Source organism: Solanum lycopersicum, chromosome 5, assembly GCF_036512215.1.
Source record: "Solanum lycopersicum chromosome 5, SLM_r2.1".
Taxonomy (NCBI): Eukaryota; Viridiplantae; Streptophyta; class Magnoliopsida; order Solanales; family Solanaceae; genus Solanum; species Solanum lycopersicum.
Genome location: NC_090804.1, coordinates 67,625,508 through 67,640,424, shown reverse-complemented (window position 1 = coordinate 67,640,424; position 14,917 = coordinate 67,625,508). Strand labels below are relative to the sequence as shown.

At 29.5% G+C, this 14,917-nt stretch overlaps 2 protein-coding genes and 1 non-coding gene across 3 annotated transcripts; 1 reads left to right on the top strand and 2 right to left on the bottom strand.

Annotated features, from left to right (window-relative positions):
- Positions 1–954: 954 nt before the first annotated feature.
- LOC101264522 (uncharacterized) lies at positions 955–5,989 on the bottom strand. Its single transcript, XM_004239743.5, has 10 exons — positions 5,652–5,989; positions 5,256–5,304; positions 4,045–4,151; positions 3,873–3,918; positions 2,781–2,915; positions 2,563–2,652; positions 2,322–2,453; positions 2,128–2,211; positions 1,949–2,013; positions 955–1,330 (listed from the first exon to the last, which is right to left on the bottom strand). The coding sequence occupies exons 1-10, from the start codon at positions 5,762–5,764 to the stop codon at positions 1,144–1,146; spliced, it is 1,008 nt and encodes a 335-aa protein (XP_004239791.1). The 5' UTR covers positions 5,765–5,989; the 3' UTR covers positions 955–1,143.
- Positions 5,990–7,120: 1,131 nt separating this feature from the next.
- Positions 7,121–7,193, top strand: TRNAK-CUU (transfer RNA lysine (anticodon CUU)). Its single transcript has one exon. It is a non-coding gene; the product is annotated as a tRNA-Lys (tRNA).
- A 6,279-nt stretch (positions 7,194–13,472) lies between these two features.
- On the bottom strand, positions 13,473–14,793 carry LOC101264825 (uncharacterized). Its single transcript, XM_004239744.5, has one exon. The coding sequence runs from the start codon at positions 14,612–14,614 to the stop codon at positions 13,925–13,927; it is 690 nt and encodes a 229-aa protein (XP_004239792.1). The 5' UTR covers positions 14,615–14,793; the 3' UTR covers positions 13,473–13,924.
- Between the last annotated feature and the right edge of the window lie 124 nt (positions 14,794–14,917).

Genomic DNA, 14,917 nt, shown 5'->3' with positions numbered 1-14,917 from the left:
TCATTATATGTCACATAAATCGAAATAAAGAGAGTAATATATATTATTTTATTTAAAATAATGTAAAAAAGTACTAACAACTAAAGTCATAAAAATTTGGATAACATCTCAAGTTCCATAATATCACATAAATTGAAACAAAAAATAAATATTAGGGTCATGATAGCACGGGGTCCTATATCTAGTAATTTAAGAGACAGTCTTGAACTATGCTTTAAAAAAGGGTCTGTTTGATCATACGATATGAAATCATGAGATGGAGTTGAAGTTTTATTTCGATATGCGATTTGGAGTTCTGTTGTTGTATACTTTCTCATAATAATAAGAATCTCATAAGTTGTAAAACTATTAAAATAGTCCAAGTTGTTTATCCAATCTTACCAAATAAATAAAAATTTATAAAATCGCTCACTCAATATAGATATTTTATTACTGAACCTTATAGTAGCAGTAATAAATTTAGTTGACAAATAAATCTAATAAAAAAATAATGAATTTGACGAAAATAAATAATAAAATAGAAACTGTTTTACAGTAATAATAAATTTTATGTTGATGAATATAATAAATATAAAAAATAATGATATGAAGGAAATAAATGACTAGTAGATAAAAATGTAGTTTACTTTAACAAAATGTAAACTTGTAGTTCAATTTTTATATTTAAAAAATCTCAAATCATGATATTAAGAGAATATGAGATTCTATCTCATGATAGCCTGAAACTGCAAGTCCAAAGACTTGTTCGATCTCACAATTTCATATCGTAATATGATATTACATGATCAAACACCTGCTATTCGAAACATATGCATAAAATTGGTTTGGTATCAACTTTCAAACATTTGAATCAAAATTTCATATTGTATCAATTAATGAGATCCAATATCAATGCATATCAATTTGAGGCCTGTTTTGGACAAGATTTCAAATAGTGATTTGCAATTAGATTGGTTTGAAGTTAAGAGATTGTATATTTTTCTCATAAACATAAAAATCCCACAATTTGTGAAAAACTGTCAAAACTTGTCGAACTCTTATACAATCTTTCTAAACGAGCAAATTATATAGTTCATAAACAAGGTATCAATATCGCGAAGCATTACATGTGTTAAAGAGTGTGGTCCAAGTACTATAAGAAACTCAGCTGTAGATTCTCCAAATGCCAGTTCTATAACCTAAAGACATGATTGCCATCTCCCACAACATGTTTGGGATGCTTAACAGATTGACTTTTGATCCTGGTATTTCTGTCCAATTAACGGATATCTCATTCATAGAAACTCGAAACCATTTGCATAGGTAGACTAGTTCGACATCAAAACACCACCTGTGAAAAAGGATTCTCAGTAAGTTCCTGTTGTCCAAAGTAAGAGATCTCGAGGAAAGGCAAAACAAATTGACGATGACAAAGTTGCAGACAGCATTATGAGACAAATACCTACGCGTACAGACAGCGAGAGATCAGGAGAGAACCCTGATGGCGTTTTTCAACTAATGTTTGTAGAAGGTGGCTTACCAATGGCGTAGCATATAGGGAAACAACGCAAATGTAATATCAGGACATTTAAGTTGTCCTTCTCCATGAAGACACAGAGAATATACACGAATTTCTCAAGACATCCCAATATGAATCTAGTTTTCACAACCCATAAAGGTATCGGGAATTCAATGGCTTTGTAGAAGGTCTAATAAATGGACAAACAGCTTTCTATGCAAGTCCGGCAGAAACTTGATTCAACCAGGAAAAGACACACTTGAAGAGTGCATATTCTTAAGCAAAAAAACTTCTACAAGTTAAAAGGAGATGGTAAAATATATACCAGCTTATTGAAATGCTCATAATGCTCCTTAAAAAGACTATTTAGGCACAGGACAAGGAAAACATCTGTGAAAATATAGATCCTCTTAAACACAGTGGTAGGGAAGAAAGCGCTTGAACAAATACCTTTTCAAGCGGATATTTAGAAAAAGTTTCCTGGCAGCAGATCTGGTGAACATCTTGAATCCACACTGCATAAACCAAGCAATTTTCAATCAAGTAAAAGTAGAAGACCTAGTTGAGGCTTCTATGCAGAAACTCAATCCAGACGAGAGATTTGAGCTACTTATAGTTTACAAGATTACCTGAGTATCACGAATTCCACTACCAGCAGCCAAGAGAACCACAATATGGAAACCTTTCATCAGGAAATTGCGATACCATTTTCTCTGAAACATGGCACAGATATTAAAACCATAAGAAGGTTCCAAAATATACACAGAACTATGAAGGAATACTTCAACATATACACAATAAACAAGAGCAATCAAAACTAAACTGTAGCTAGAGCCTTCTCCTCAAGGTGAGCACGTGAACCAAATACAGCTGCCGGTACATCTGATATTCTTATAGTTGAATCTCTACCAGCAGAATCTTCAGATTGTTGTCCCTTTTTAGCAACTGCATGAATCTGGCTGGAAAATAATTAACTACAAAGAAAATAGCCATAATTTCCACTAACAAAGAGTTTGATGGGTGCAATTAAAGATGCATGAAATCAGCAGTGAAGGGCCACAAACCTGGTTTTCAAGCTTTTCCATATCATCTATTCTGGTTGCACCATCAGCATCAAGCATTAAAAGCAGTTCACCACGTGAGTGAAGCATTCCCTGTTTTTACAATGCTTTCGCAGAAGCAAATGGCTTTAATCAATTGCCAGAGAGTAAAAATGAATTCGTAAACACATAGTACAGAGGACTTTCTGAATTAGTTCATCGGATATTGAGCTTGGACTCACTTTCCTTATAGCTTCCCCTTTCCCGTGGTTCTTCCCAAGAAGGATGACTCGCACGTTGTCTACAGAGTGTCTCTTCACAAATTCAAAAGCCACTCTTTTTGTTCCATCAGCACTCCCATCATCAACAATAATAACCTATTGAAGAATCAATTAGTTAAGAATGTAGAAAGGCATAAATTCCACAGCAATAGCGAGGATTATTCATAGGAAAACCAAATTTTTGAAGCCCTGAGTTCCAACTTTATGCATTTCCCAGTGATCTATATACACTTCATGTCATGTCTATGGTGAAACATTCATCTCTATTTCAGATTTTTATAGCTTTACCTACTGATCAATAATACCAATATAACTTGAACTGCTCGACTAGGGTAAAGGAGCATGAACTGACAATCAGTGCAGGCACTGTACTCTTATCTTTCTTCCTTCAAAACCCAACTCACACTCCTTTCTGCTCACCACTCTTCGATAAATAAAATGATGGAAAGATATAAAGTATAAAAAACACAAAACAAAGACCATATTTTTCTTCTGCATCCTGTCTTTTTTGTTAGCAGGCAGATGGGCTCAAATTGCTAGAAGAAGATCAGAATTCCCACACACACACCCGAAAGAAGATAGCACAACCCCAGACCCTAACAGTGTAGAGTATTTATCCCACTTTTTTCTGTGACCTTTTTTCGTGCTCCATCCTATACTAAAAGGGGGTCAGAAATACAGACTTTCAGTGGATAACCTGAATCTCAAGAACTAAAAAACTGGAATCTTATTATCTCTAGGATAAATGTAGCAAATCCATGTAATAACAAGATAACTATGCCACCAAGGATAGTTTGTCCAATTAGAAATATTAGCAGCTAACACACCGTGAAATATAAGCCCTGAAATATTGTCATAAAGTCTACATGAACTGGACTGTAATATTGTATATTCATAACTTTAAACAATCATCTTCTCTAGTCAGCTTCCTTATGAGATTATAGGGAGAGAATTTATTTTTCTCAAATTTAAATGCGGGAGGGGTAGTATGGGTCTTAACCTTTGAGAATTCAAACTAAAGGAAACGAAAACATATTACGTCTTAATTCATACCTCATATGTAAATGTGCTGTCATTGGCTGCTCGTCGTTGAAGATAACTGCAAATTTCGAACCCAAAATTTTTTAAAGAAGATAATGGAATCAGACATCACAGATTCTATCAAAAAAATGGAATCAGACATCACAGGAATATAAACAGTAGAGATAGAAGATCATTCGCTTACTTCAAAGTTTCTTCAAGGGCTCCAGGAAGCCTGTGCTCTTCATTGTATGCAGGTATGACCAAGGATATGTACTTCTCAGCAGGATCAAATATATGAGGACAAGGAACCTGAATTATATGCTCAAAAGGTTAACTCAAAGAGCAACTGAATTACAAATATTACTTCACGCCATTAAGAAGTTTCAAGATAGTAAAGTAGCTCAAAGACTAAGATCAATGGCTAGAGATTGTTTCACAGTCCAATATAAAGTACTAGAGATCAAATTCAATTACTGAAGCATCCGCAGAACTGATCCAAATACATTCAGCCGGTGAATCGGTAAGCTCGAGTATTTAGGAAAGTCACAATTTCTTAAAACATCTCTTAGGATACACCTAAGTCAATCACTTTGACATGTCTACTGCAGCTATAGGAACATAAGCTTGATCCTCCTTACCCACCCCCCTCATTCCTATACCGGATCTATTTAAATCACCTTTGTTATATCCAATTCAACCACCCATATCTTAAAATGTGATACAAGTTCTTTACAAATTCAATACTCAATTTATGCAATTAATCAGATTACACTGCACATTAAGAAACTTCAAATCTGGAAGATACATTGAATTTGCAAGATCAATTAACTGTCACAAACACAAGATTCCCCAAGTCCAGGACAAAAAAATAGCTTCTCAATCGCACAGTTCCCAAAGTAAAATCTAATATAGCATTCTCCTTAACCAAATTTCACAGCTCAAGAGTCAACTACATTTCCACAGGTAAGCACTTTGGAAAAGAATCACACTTTGTTTTTGGTACTTCTTTCAAACCGCATGCCAAATGACATGTTTCAATCGATTAACATATCCCACTATCTACCAGACACTACATTGGGTTGCCTATATGAATCTACTGAACAACTCTGCTACATTCAGGCCATAATAATAAATGTAAAGATCACTTCAAAAAATCAAACATTATAAACCCATGATTTCAGAAGTGTAAAACGTTCAGCAATAAGAATCTAAATATTGAACCCGTCAATTATAAATCCTGTATCCATCTCTCGTTGGGGCACCATTTCATTCCAACAGTAAACAACATATCACATATGTACTGCTCGCGTAAACAATCAAAACAATAAAGACACTAACTTTCTACTCTATCTTTTTCAGGGGAAACATAACAAGTGTAAAAGATTCAACTTTTTGAGGTGGATAAGCAAGTACCGGCTTAAATGAAGTCGGATCTTCAAAAACAGGAGGAGCTTCCACATGCCTGCAAAGTACAAAATCAAAACCAAAAAATTCATACAACAATAATTCAAAAAAATGCAAACTAGAGCTCTTTTACTAAAAGGGGTTCTTATAAACATACATAATGATCAAAGAATTCAAAGTACAAAATCCAAATCGAAAAATCATACACCAAAAATCCAGAAAAAAATTAAAAAAAAATAGAGCTTTTTGCTAAAAGGGGTTATTATAAACACACATATGATCAAATCTTCTTCCGAATTTCCGAATTTAAAGCACAAAATCAAAATCGAAAACCCATACACCAACATTTCAGAAGAACTGCAAATAGGGTTTTTTTTATTAGAAGGGGTTATTGTAAATACATACGTATGATTGAATCTTCTTCTGAATGTTTCGAATACAATTGCAGCAGCTAATCCAAATGCAAGAACAATAGCTGAGATCAGTAGTAACTCCAAAATCGCCCAAATTGATTCCATTTTTGTAGGGTTAAATCGAACAAATTGAGTGAAGATCGAAGTTAACAGATTTCTGTAAAAAAAAAAAAAAAAAAGTGACCCGACTGACCCGAGGTCAACAAGTTTACCACTATAAAATTGAGTTCAGTGCACGTAATATTTCACGTTAAGTAAATTTAATTTAAATGTTGTGATCGATGATGTAACGTAAAAAAAAAAAATTAGACTATGCGTTAATTCAAAAATCAATTATAAGTTGATCACCTCTGATTTATAAGTTTATAGCTTATGAACATATTTTTTAATCAGGTCGCACTTGATAGTGTAATGTAATTTTATATATTTATGTTATTTTTGTGTTACAATTTTATTATATAGCTCGCGTTTAATATTGATAATTTTTTTTTACCTTAAAATACGTTCTATCTTAGCCTCCATGGCACTTATTCGTATTACCTCCATTTTCACTCTCACTTCGTATATAAGCTATATACAAACATTTTCGATATAATATGTTTTCACTTATTGACCAAATTAAGTGATAACATTCTTCGTTATTTTAAAGGGAAAAGAATAAGTATATCTCTGAATTAGCTTAAATGATATGCATATATTCTCCATTATACTATGGAACATTAGTGCATTTTTTATTCAAAAATTAAAGTATATATATTATTTGTACTAACGAACATACTTGTGTCATAATCTTATTCATCGATTCAACATTTATTAAATATCGAATCGAAGAAAACAATTACGCCACATATCCTTATTTAGTCTTTCCTTAAAGCGAGACATATATATTTGTTTTTTTCCCTTTTTAAATGAATAGAGCAAACTCAAATTTCTTCATAGTTTTTCTTCTCTTCTTTTTATATACATTTTCACAATTTGATTTTTTTGCTCATATTTTTTTTATTATTGTTCGTCAACTTTTCTATCTCTTGTACTTCAATTACTGAATGAATTATAAAATATTAGTAAGCTTGCAGAAAAAAAATTAGTTTGAACATTCACAATTGTTAAATCCTTAAAGGAAAAAGGACAAATATACCTTTGAGCTATCGTAAATGGTATACAAATATCTTATGTCATACTTTTGACACATTAGTGTCTTGTCGTCTAAAAACTAAAGCATATATACCTTTCGCTCTATTTTTCTTCCATTTGTATAAAGGATGTATATGCTCTAGTTTTTGGACGAAAAAGGTACCAATGGCACTAAAATATGACGAAAGACATCTGCATATCATTTACAATAGTCTGAAGGTATATTTTTTAATCCGCATGAACAGGCTCCCAAATTGGACACAAGAATGTTTGAATCAAATGTTTAGTGATTATAATATTAACTAAGAAACCTTCTCCAACAACAAAGCCCGTCTAGCTCAGTTGGTAGAGCGCAAGGCTCTTAACCTTGTGGTCGTGGGTTCGAGCCCCACGGTGGGCGTGTAACTGTTTTTTTTTCTGCAAGTCTAGCCCATTTATGTTTTTTCCCAGGCCCTTTATCTTATAGGCCCAAAAAAACTGATTTTTTTTTTGGGAAAATTGTATATAATAGCAAACTAATAACCTAAATTAAATGGAATAGCTAGGGTTTGATTTAATTGTGCTCCATAGCAAACATTAGCTAAAATTTGTCAGCGTCTCTCTCCCAAAAATCTCGCTCGCCACTCTCCATTCTCGCTCGCCTCTCTCGCTTTATACACAGAAGTGTATAATTATGTTTCTGTTTTGTATAAAGCGAGAGAAAATTGTATATACACATGCAAAAATGTATATCTTCATGTTATACACTTAATTATACAATTTACAAACATTTTACTTCAAATAGCCAACGAATTATACAATTGCGAATTATACAATTGCAGTGAAATACAATTTTCTCTAGCTTTATACAATAGAAGTGTATATATTATGTTTCTGTTTTTGTATAAAGCGAGAAAAACATATATCTTCTTGCTATACACTTATAATTATGCAATATACATACATTTTAATTCGATTCAACTGTATGCAAAACAAATTATACAATTGCAGCGAAATAGGCCAGCGAATTATACAATTTAGGCCAGCGAATCATACACTTGTATATGTATAGCGAATTATACAGTTTTTATGTTTGCTATGGAGCGCAATTATGCAAAGTTTGTTATATTATATAAATATGATTTTTTTTTTGCTATATATGAAAGGGCTTATACGTTCTCTTGCACTTCGCGAAATATGCGTATTTGAAGAAAAAGACATAATCTCGTAGTAACTAATCATTGACTTTGATTCATAGAAGGAAGAGATCACCAATGTATTAGAATATATACTCTACACTCTTATAAAACTAAGGCTCTGCTAGACATAAGCTCGATTGCTAAGAGCAAAAATTAAATATCAATTTATTTGAAAGACAGACTGTGCAATTAATATTGTTTTTCTCCTTTGTTTTTCTTTACATATTTATTGAATATTATTTTAATCTTTCTTATCTAACCATGTTAATGAGATATTACACTTCAGTAACTACTTGGATTCGGATATATAAATCATCATGATATGTTTCATTTTATTCGAATTCGTTTCTTTCGATAAAATAATACACAGTTGATTTTCAATATAAATTGATTAGCTTTAATACTCTAATGGTTGTTAAAATCATTACTTATCAGGTATTAATAATATTAATTTTTTTATTTAAAAACAAAATTATACTTTTGTCAATTATAAATGGATGAAAGTTTACCAAACCTATAGTAAACAAATCAAAGAATCACAGGTGCACAAGACATTGTGATCTAAGCATTAGCCTTTTTATACTTACTTTTCTAGCTTTTGCAGTTGGAAGTTAGAACTACCTTATATTAATTTTTAATATATAGATTGAAATTGGAACAAATAAATGAATAAAATAAGCATGGTTTAAATCTATACATGTAATGTCATTTATTTTGAAATGACGGAGAATTATTTACGTACAATTAATAAGTCATGAGTTTGAGTTTGAGCCATAGAATCAATTATTAATGTTTACATCAAGGTCGACTGTCTATATCACACTTCTTTAAAGTTCGACCCTTTCTAAACCCCCGTGAATGTAGGGTATGCCATGCCTTGATCTTTCTTCATCTTCTTCTTTTAATTATTTATCGAAAACGATCTCTCTATTTTGTTCTTTTCATATATCGCACTTATGAGGTTACACGAAATATATTACTATTGTTATTGTGTCATCCTTTATTTATTTCTTATAGTAACATTCTTTGATTTTCATCTGACGCAAATTTAAATTCATCAACTTTCATTATAAATAACGATAACAATAATTTTTTTTTTTTAAAAAAAAGTAGATTTTTGATCCCTTGTGGAATTCCACACCTATGAAACATCCCAATTCATATACAACTACCAAAAAAAAAAGTTGGTTTCTATTGGAGGGACCTTCTCAAGAAATGATTAAAGATAAAGGTAGTGAATAATATTTTTTAAAAAAAAAAAAAATTGAAGTTGTGAGCTTTTAAAATTCATTTTCTAATCTTTTTTCACTTTTAGTGTTTTGTGGGTATACATAAAGTTGTGAAGAGTTGGCACTATATTTTTTTTTCTTGTCTCCCCCATGATTCATTATTTTCTTCTAGCTAACTTTTCCTCACTATCTAATTATTCATAATCATCATCAAGGTCACATCCTTTTCATCAATATATTACTTGGTTTTATTTATTTTTTTTAATTTGATAGTTATAATAAAATGAGGTAACAATTTGTGTAGAGATAATAAACTTAAATAATACATTTTTAGTAATTTTACCTAATTTGTTTATGTTTAAACGATTGGATTATGATCTGTTTGTTGACTTAATTCTATAGGTTAAATTTAAAATGACCTAATATGTTATTAAATCAAAATAATGTAACTTAAAAGAATCAAACTACTTAGAATTAGTACTTTTTTTTTTTGAAGAACCAAAATAAATGGGTTGAGGGTTTGGTAATTGGGTCATATTAAGCGAGTTGAGTTATGACATATATTTAATTGATTCAGGTAATCTTGGACGGACTGGATCATGATTTTGTTTGTTGGTTTGATTGTAAAAATTAGGTGGTCTGATAAAAATCTGAGTCGGCAATTAAAGTTGATCTTTTGTTTTAAATGTAATCAAAGGATTTTCACTATTTAATATACAAATACAAATTAAGTAAAGATATACCTAACTAAAATACGATTTGAAACATTCGGCAAATTGAAATTTCACCTTATTGTATTTAAGCTTCCAAGCTTTAACAAGTGAAATTCCACCACAATATGTTGGAGTTCATAAATTTGTTGGGGTTTAATTCAAACTTCCTCTATGGATTGAAACTCTAAAAGCAATTCATCAAATTCAAACTCCAATAAAAAAGAATCTATTTTAACTAAAAATATTTTTGGCAAACTTTATTTTACGTTAAAAGGTGAAAAGTCACTAAATAGTTTTAAAACACTGTTTAAAACATAATTAAAGGCCCAAAATTAAGTATTTGTCAATTTATCTCATATTGACACAGTCTAATTCATTCAAATTCGATTCAATCCGTTATTAGCCACCTCTCAATTTTGGAAAAATGACCATGTGGAGATGTGTTTACTACTATGCCCTACTTCCTTGATGTAGATATTACATATCTACATATTAATAACACTATATACATAGTTGCCTATAATATAGGCAATTTTTCTAACCAACTAAAAGGTTGTATTTAGAAAAATTGCATGGGACATGCAAGCATGAAATAGTTATTGAAGAAAGAGAATATTGGCTCATGAAAATATGTCGATTCAGCAGATTGCTTTCGTTATTGATATTTTTTTTTAATTTCTATGCATTTTATCGTTATATAAGAGAAATTTTCTCTGCCTCTACCATACTCCATTTTGGTAGAATTCACCGTCGTATGCTTAATTGGCAATTCCGATTATTTATTTTAAAATTTTACTCCCTCCGATTCATGTTGGTCATCATATTTATTAAAAATAGTTGATTCAAAATAATTGTTATTTTAAAAAATCAAGATATAATTAACTATTTATTTCTACCAACTTTATCCTTAATAAATATGATACTCCTTCTATCTCTTTTTGCTTGTTGAAAATTTTTATTTTTCCATATTTAGTTGTCATTTTTAACAAATAAAAAAAAGACAATTTCCTAATTTTTTTTTTTTACCTATCATATCCTTAATTTATTGAGAGAATATATATTTTTGAAAAAGGAAGAGTTTCTTTGATAAGTAAATTGATTTTGGAATTCTATCAATTAATAGGAGTAAAATGATAAATTTAAAATATCAATTATTTTTTTAAAATAGGCATATTAAGTAAAAAATGAACAAGTAAATAAGAATAAAAAAAAAAATATTAAATAGAGGTCGGAGAATAAATAGGGACAATTTAATCAAACACTCTTTCATTGATCCGTAAAAAATACATAAAAAACATGACAAGTAAAATCACGCGAAGTATCTAATATGTAATAAAGTTCACATGAACAACCTGAATATTAATCACATGAATGAGAGTAAAGTTCACATTACTTGAATGACAGAAAAAAAAAAAAAGCAAATTAAATTTCATAAATTTGGTCTTTGTTCATGAAGTTTATTATATACTCCTATTTAATACCTTCTTAAAATTGTTCAAGACATTATTATAAATCATCAAATTAAATTAATAACAGAATGTGCATTTATTTTGGTGTCATCTTAAAAGGATACTAGCTAATAACACTTCAATTTAACTCACCATATATTCCGAGATGGATTTGAAATTTAAAATTTATAAATTTTTATTATAATTTAAGTTAATATATGTGTGATAATAATTTAAATCACATAAATATATTTTTTAAATATTTCACGAATATAATTATATATTTATAGAGTTTGAGTAAACTAAGCACATTTCAATGTTTATGTATATCATTCACAATATATTTGATCCGCCTTTACTAGAGATTGATATTAAAAAATAACTAAAATAAACTTTTAAAAATAAATATTAATTGATTACCAGTAAAATATATATATATATACATATATTTCTTGTTCTTCGGAATGCCTTTAACATCGAAAAAATATGTTTCAGATATAAATATGATTTTAAATCATAAACTATAATTAAAATAAGAAAATGATTTCAACAATGTATTAAATTTTTGTGGGAAAGCACATGAAAATGATTTATAAAATTTAGCAAATTTTTTTTTTTTAGAAATGTTCAATAATTTAAGCAATCATGTTTATTCATGAGCTGGATCTTAAAATAGTCAACTTTTTCATATGTTGGGAAAAATTCAAAATAATTTAAATGACATTAAATAATCAAAACAATTGCTTTCAATCTCAATTCTTGAACTCTTAACTCTGTCATATTCAATCTATATTTATTATATTGAAATAATCTCTATATAATAAAAAAAAAAGAGAGTATAAAAGATTTCCACAAAAATTAAACAAATCCCTCTTCATATCTATAATATATTTCAAGTCAACAAAGAGAAAAAAAAAATGAAATGAACTCCTCATCCAATACAAGTATTAAGGTATAAATAATAAAATTTTGAAATTAATAAATATAATTTTGAATTCAAAGTTTAAATTCTGAATTCATTTTACCGACAAATTAACTTACAAAAAAAAAATATTGTTACACCTTAAAGGTTATTATAAATGATTTGTAGAAAAAAATTTAGTATCTCGATTGATCAAGTTAATTATTTATTATTAAAACAATCTTATTTATTTCTTATAATATTTACCTTTAATTAATTGCAATATTTACTAGTGAATATTAATAAATTAACATAATTATTAATTATTTTATTACTTATTACTTCATATTTAATAGTAATATTATTCTAAGAATAGTTTAGACATATCAAACTTCTTACATCAACAAACTAAAAAACCAAACACTTCAATTAACTAAAAATAAATATGTTAGAGTTGAATATAACTAGACATAAACTTTTATTTATCCTTTACAAAATATATTTTTAAAATGCTATTGTCCTTAGTAAAACTAAGCTCAAAAACCTTCAAAATATAATAAAAACTCCAATTACAACACGTATAAACTTATTATATCACCTAAAAACAAATTACACTAACAATATATTTAATCATCAAATAAAACTTTCAGAAACGGCGATTAAAAATTATATTATTCAAACTCTTTAAAATTTTATCAATAAGTACATATCAAAATCCTGCAATATTTTAAATAATTCAAGCAACATAGATGAGAACTAATAAAAAGATAATTCAGAACCTCTATTATTCGAGCCCTTTAAATTTATCGACATGTACATATCAGAATTTCATAATATTTTTGAATAATTCGAACAAGACAAAATTATCAACAAGTACATATCACAGTTCCACAATATTTTTGAATAATTCAAACAACACCAACGAAAATAAATAAATAATTATTCAGAACCAATATTACTCGAACTCTTCACATAATTACACCAACAATATGTTTAATCTTTGAAAACAACTTCGAGAAATGATGATTCAGAACCGATATTGTCCGAACCTTTCAAAAATATCGACACATAAGTATCAAAATCTCGTAACATTTCCAAATACTCCAAGCAACACAGACGAGAATCGATAAAATAATGATTCATAACCTATATTATTCGAACTCTTCAAATTTATCAATATATAATATATACGTATCAGAATCCCACAACATTTTTAAATAATCCAAACAAGAAATAGCAAATGATAGATTCACAACCGATATTACTCAACAGTATACATATCAAAATCCCAAAATATTTTCAAATAATTCAAGCAACACAAATTTATCCCTCAACATGTTTGAATAATCCAAACAAAGAATTTAAATGATTTCAAAATCAATATTACTCGGATTCTTTAAAAATTATCAACAAGTACTTATCAGAATCCAAACTACATTTTCAAATAATCCGAACAACATAGAATAGAACTCAGCTATGATTATTCAAAAACCTATATTACTCAAACTCCTCGAATTATCAACAGATGGTAACCAATATTTTTGAATAATCCGAACGACATGATGATGATTCAGAACCTCTGTATCACTGAGTTTATCAACATTTTTAAATAATCCGAGCGACAATGGACGGAGAAGAAGAAGATGAAGGAGGAGGCGGCGGCTAATGAGCAATTCCCATTTGTTGAATCTCCGATGGAAAATTGATACTTCTCTGATTCGGCATAGCTAACATAGCAGTATGATCGAAGAAATCTTTGAGTGCAACAACAGATTGTAAAATCAATTTCAGATCTTCAGCACAAGTAAACCCTAAATCCCCAATTCTTCTTACAGCATAAACATAGAAAGTTATACAACCTTTTCTAAACTTAAATCTCGCCATTTCAGTACCTGTTAAACCTCGAATCATCTTCTTATTCACTTCACCTAATGGAATCTCCACCGGCCAAACCCGATCGATTTCCGATTTCATTTTCTCCGATTCAAAAACAAACAAAACCACCTTCGATTTCTTCGTTCCGAGACCTAATGTAAGTGTATGCCAAGCATGATGAGCTAAGATTGTGAAATTTGTGGGTAAATAAGCTGTAGTTGAAGTGAAATTGAAACTAGAACTGGAGTTTTTGGTTGACGGCGGAGAAAGGGAGAGGATACGGAGGAGTTCTAACGGCCGTGCACGGCGGATTGTGAAGGATTTAACGATGAATTGACCGCCGAATCGAAGACCTTTAACATCGGAAATGGGTTTAAAAGTGAAATCTGAAGTGGGTTTTGGAGATTCATCATTTGGGTGTTTGTGTTTTTGCTTCTTGATTTTCTCTTTCTCTTTAAGCTTTTGCTTTTCTCCCATGGAAGATGAAGAAGATAGAAGAAATGAGGAAGAAGAACACAATATTTAGCTTTTGATAATTTTATTTTTAAAAAAACTATAATATATAAAAATATATTTATATAATAATAATAATAATATGTAATGATGATAACAAGTAAAGGGAATACCACTTTGCATAAATTCCATATTTATTTTTGTACTAATTTATTTCATTACATAAATGGTTGGTTGTATTTTTTTTTTTTCTTAATTCGTAAAATTTGATTAATCTAAATTCATTTTTAAAAATGTTATTTTTTAAATATATAAGATTTCGTAAAA

Coding starts and splice junctions, on each gene's coding strand:
- LOC101264825 (XM_004239744.5), bottom strand. CDS start 14,614: ATGGGAGAAAAGCAAAAGCTTAAAGAGAAAGAGAAAATCAAGAAGCAA.
- LOC101264522 (XM_004239743.5), bottom strand. CDS start 5,764: ATGGAATCAATTTGGGCGATTTTGGAGTTACTACTGATCTCAGCTATT. Junction 5,305..5,651: donor AGAAGAAGATTCAATCATAC/GTATGTATTTAC, acceptor TGTACTTTGCAG/GCATGTGGAAGCTCCTCCTG. Junction 1,331..1,948: donor CTAAATATCCGCTTGAAAAG/GTATTTGTTCAA, acceptor CCTTTTTCACAG/GTGGTGTTTTGATGTCGAAC.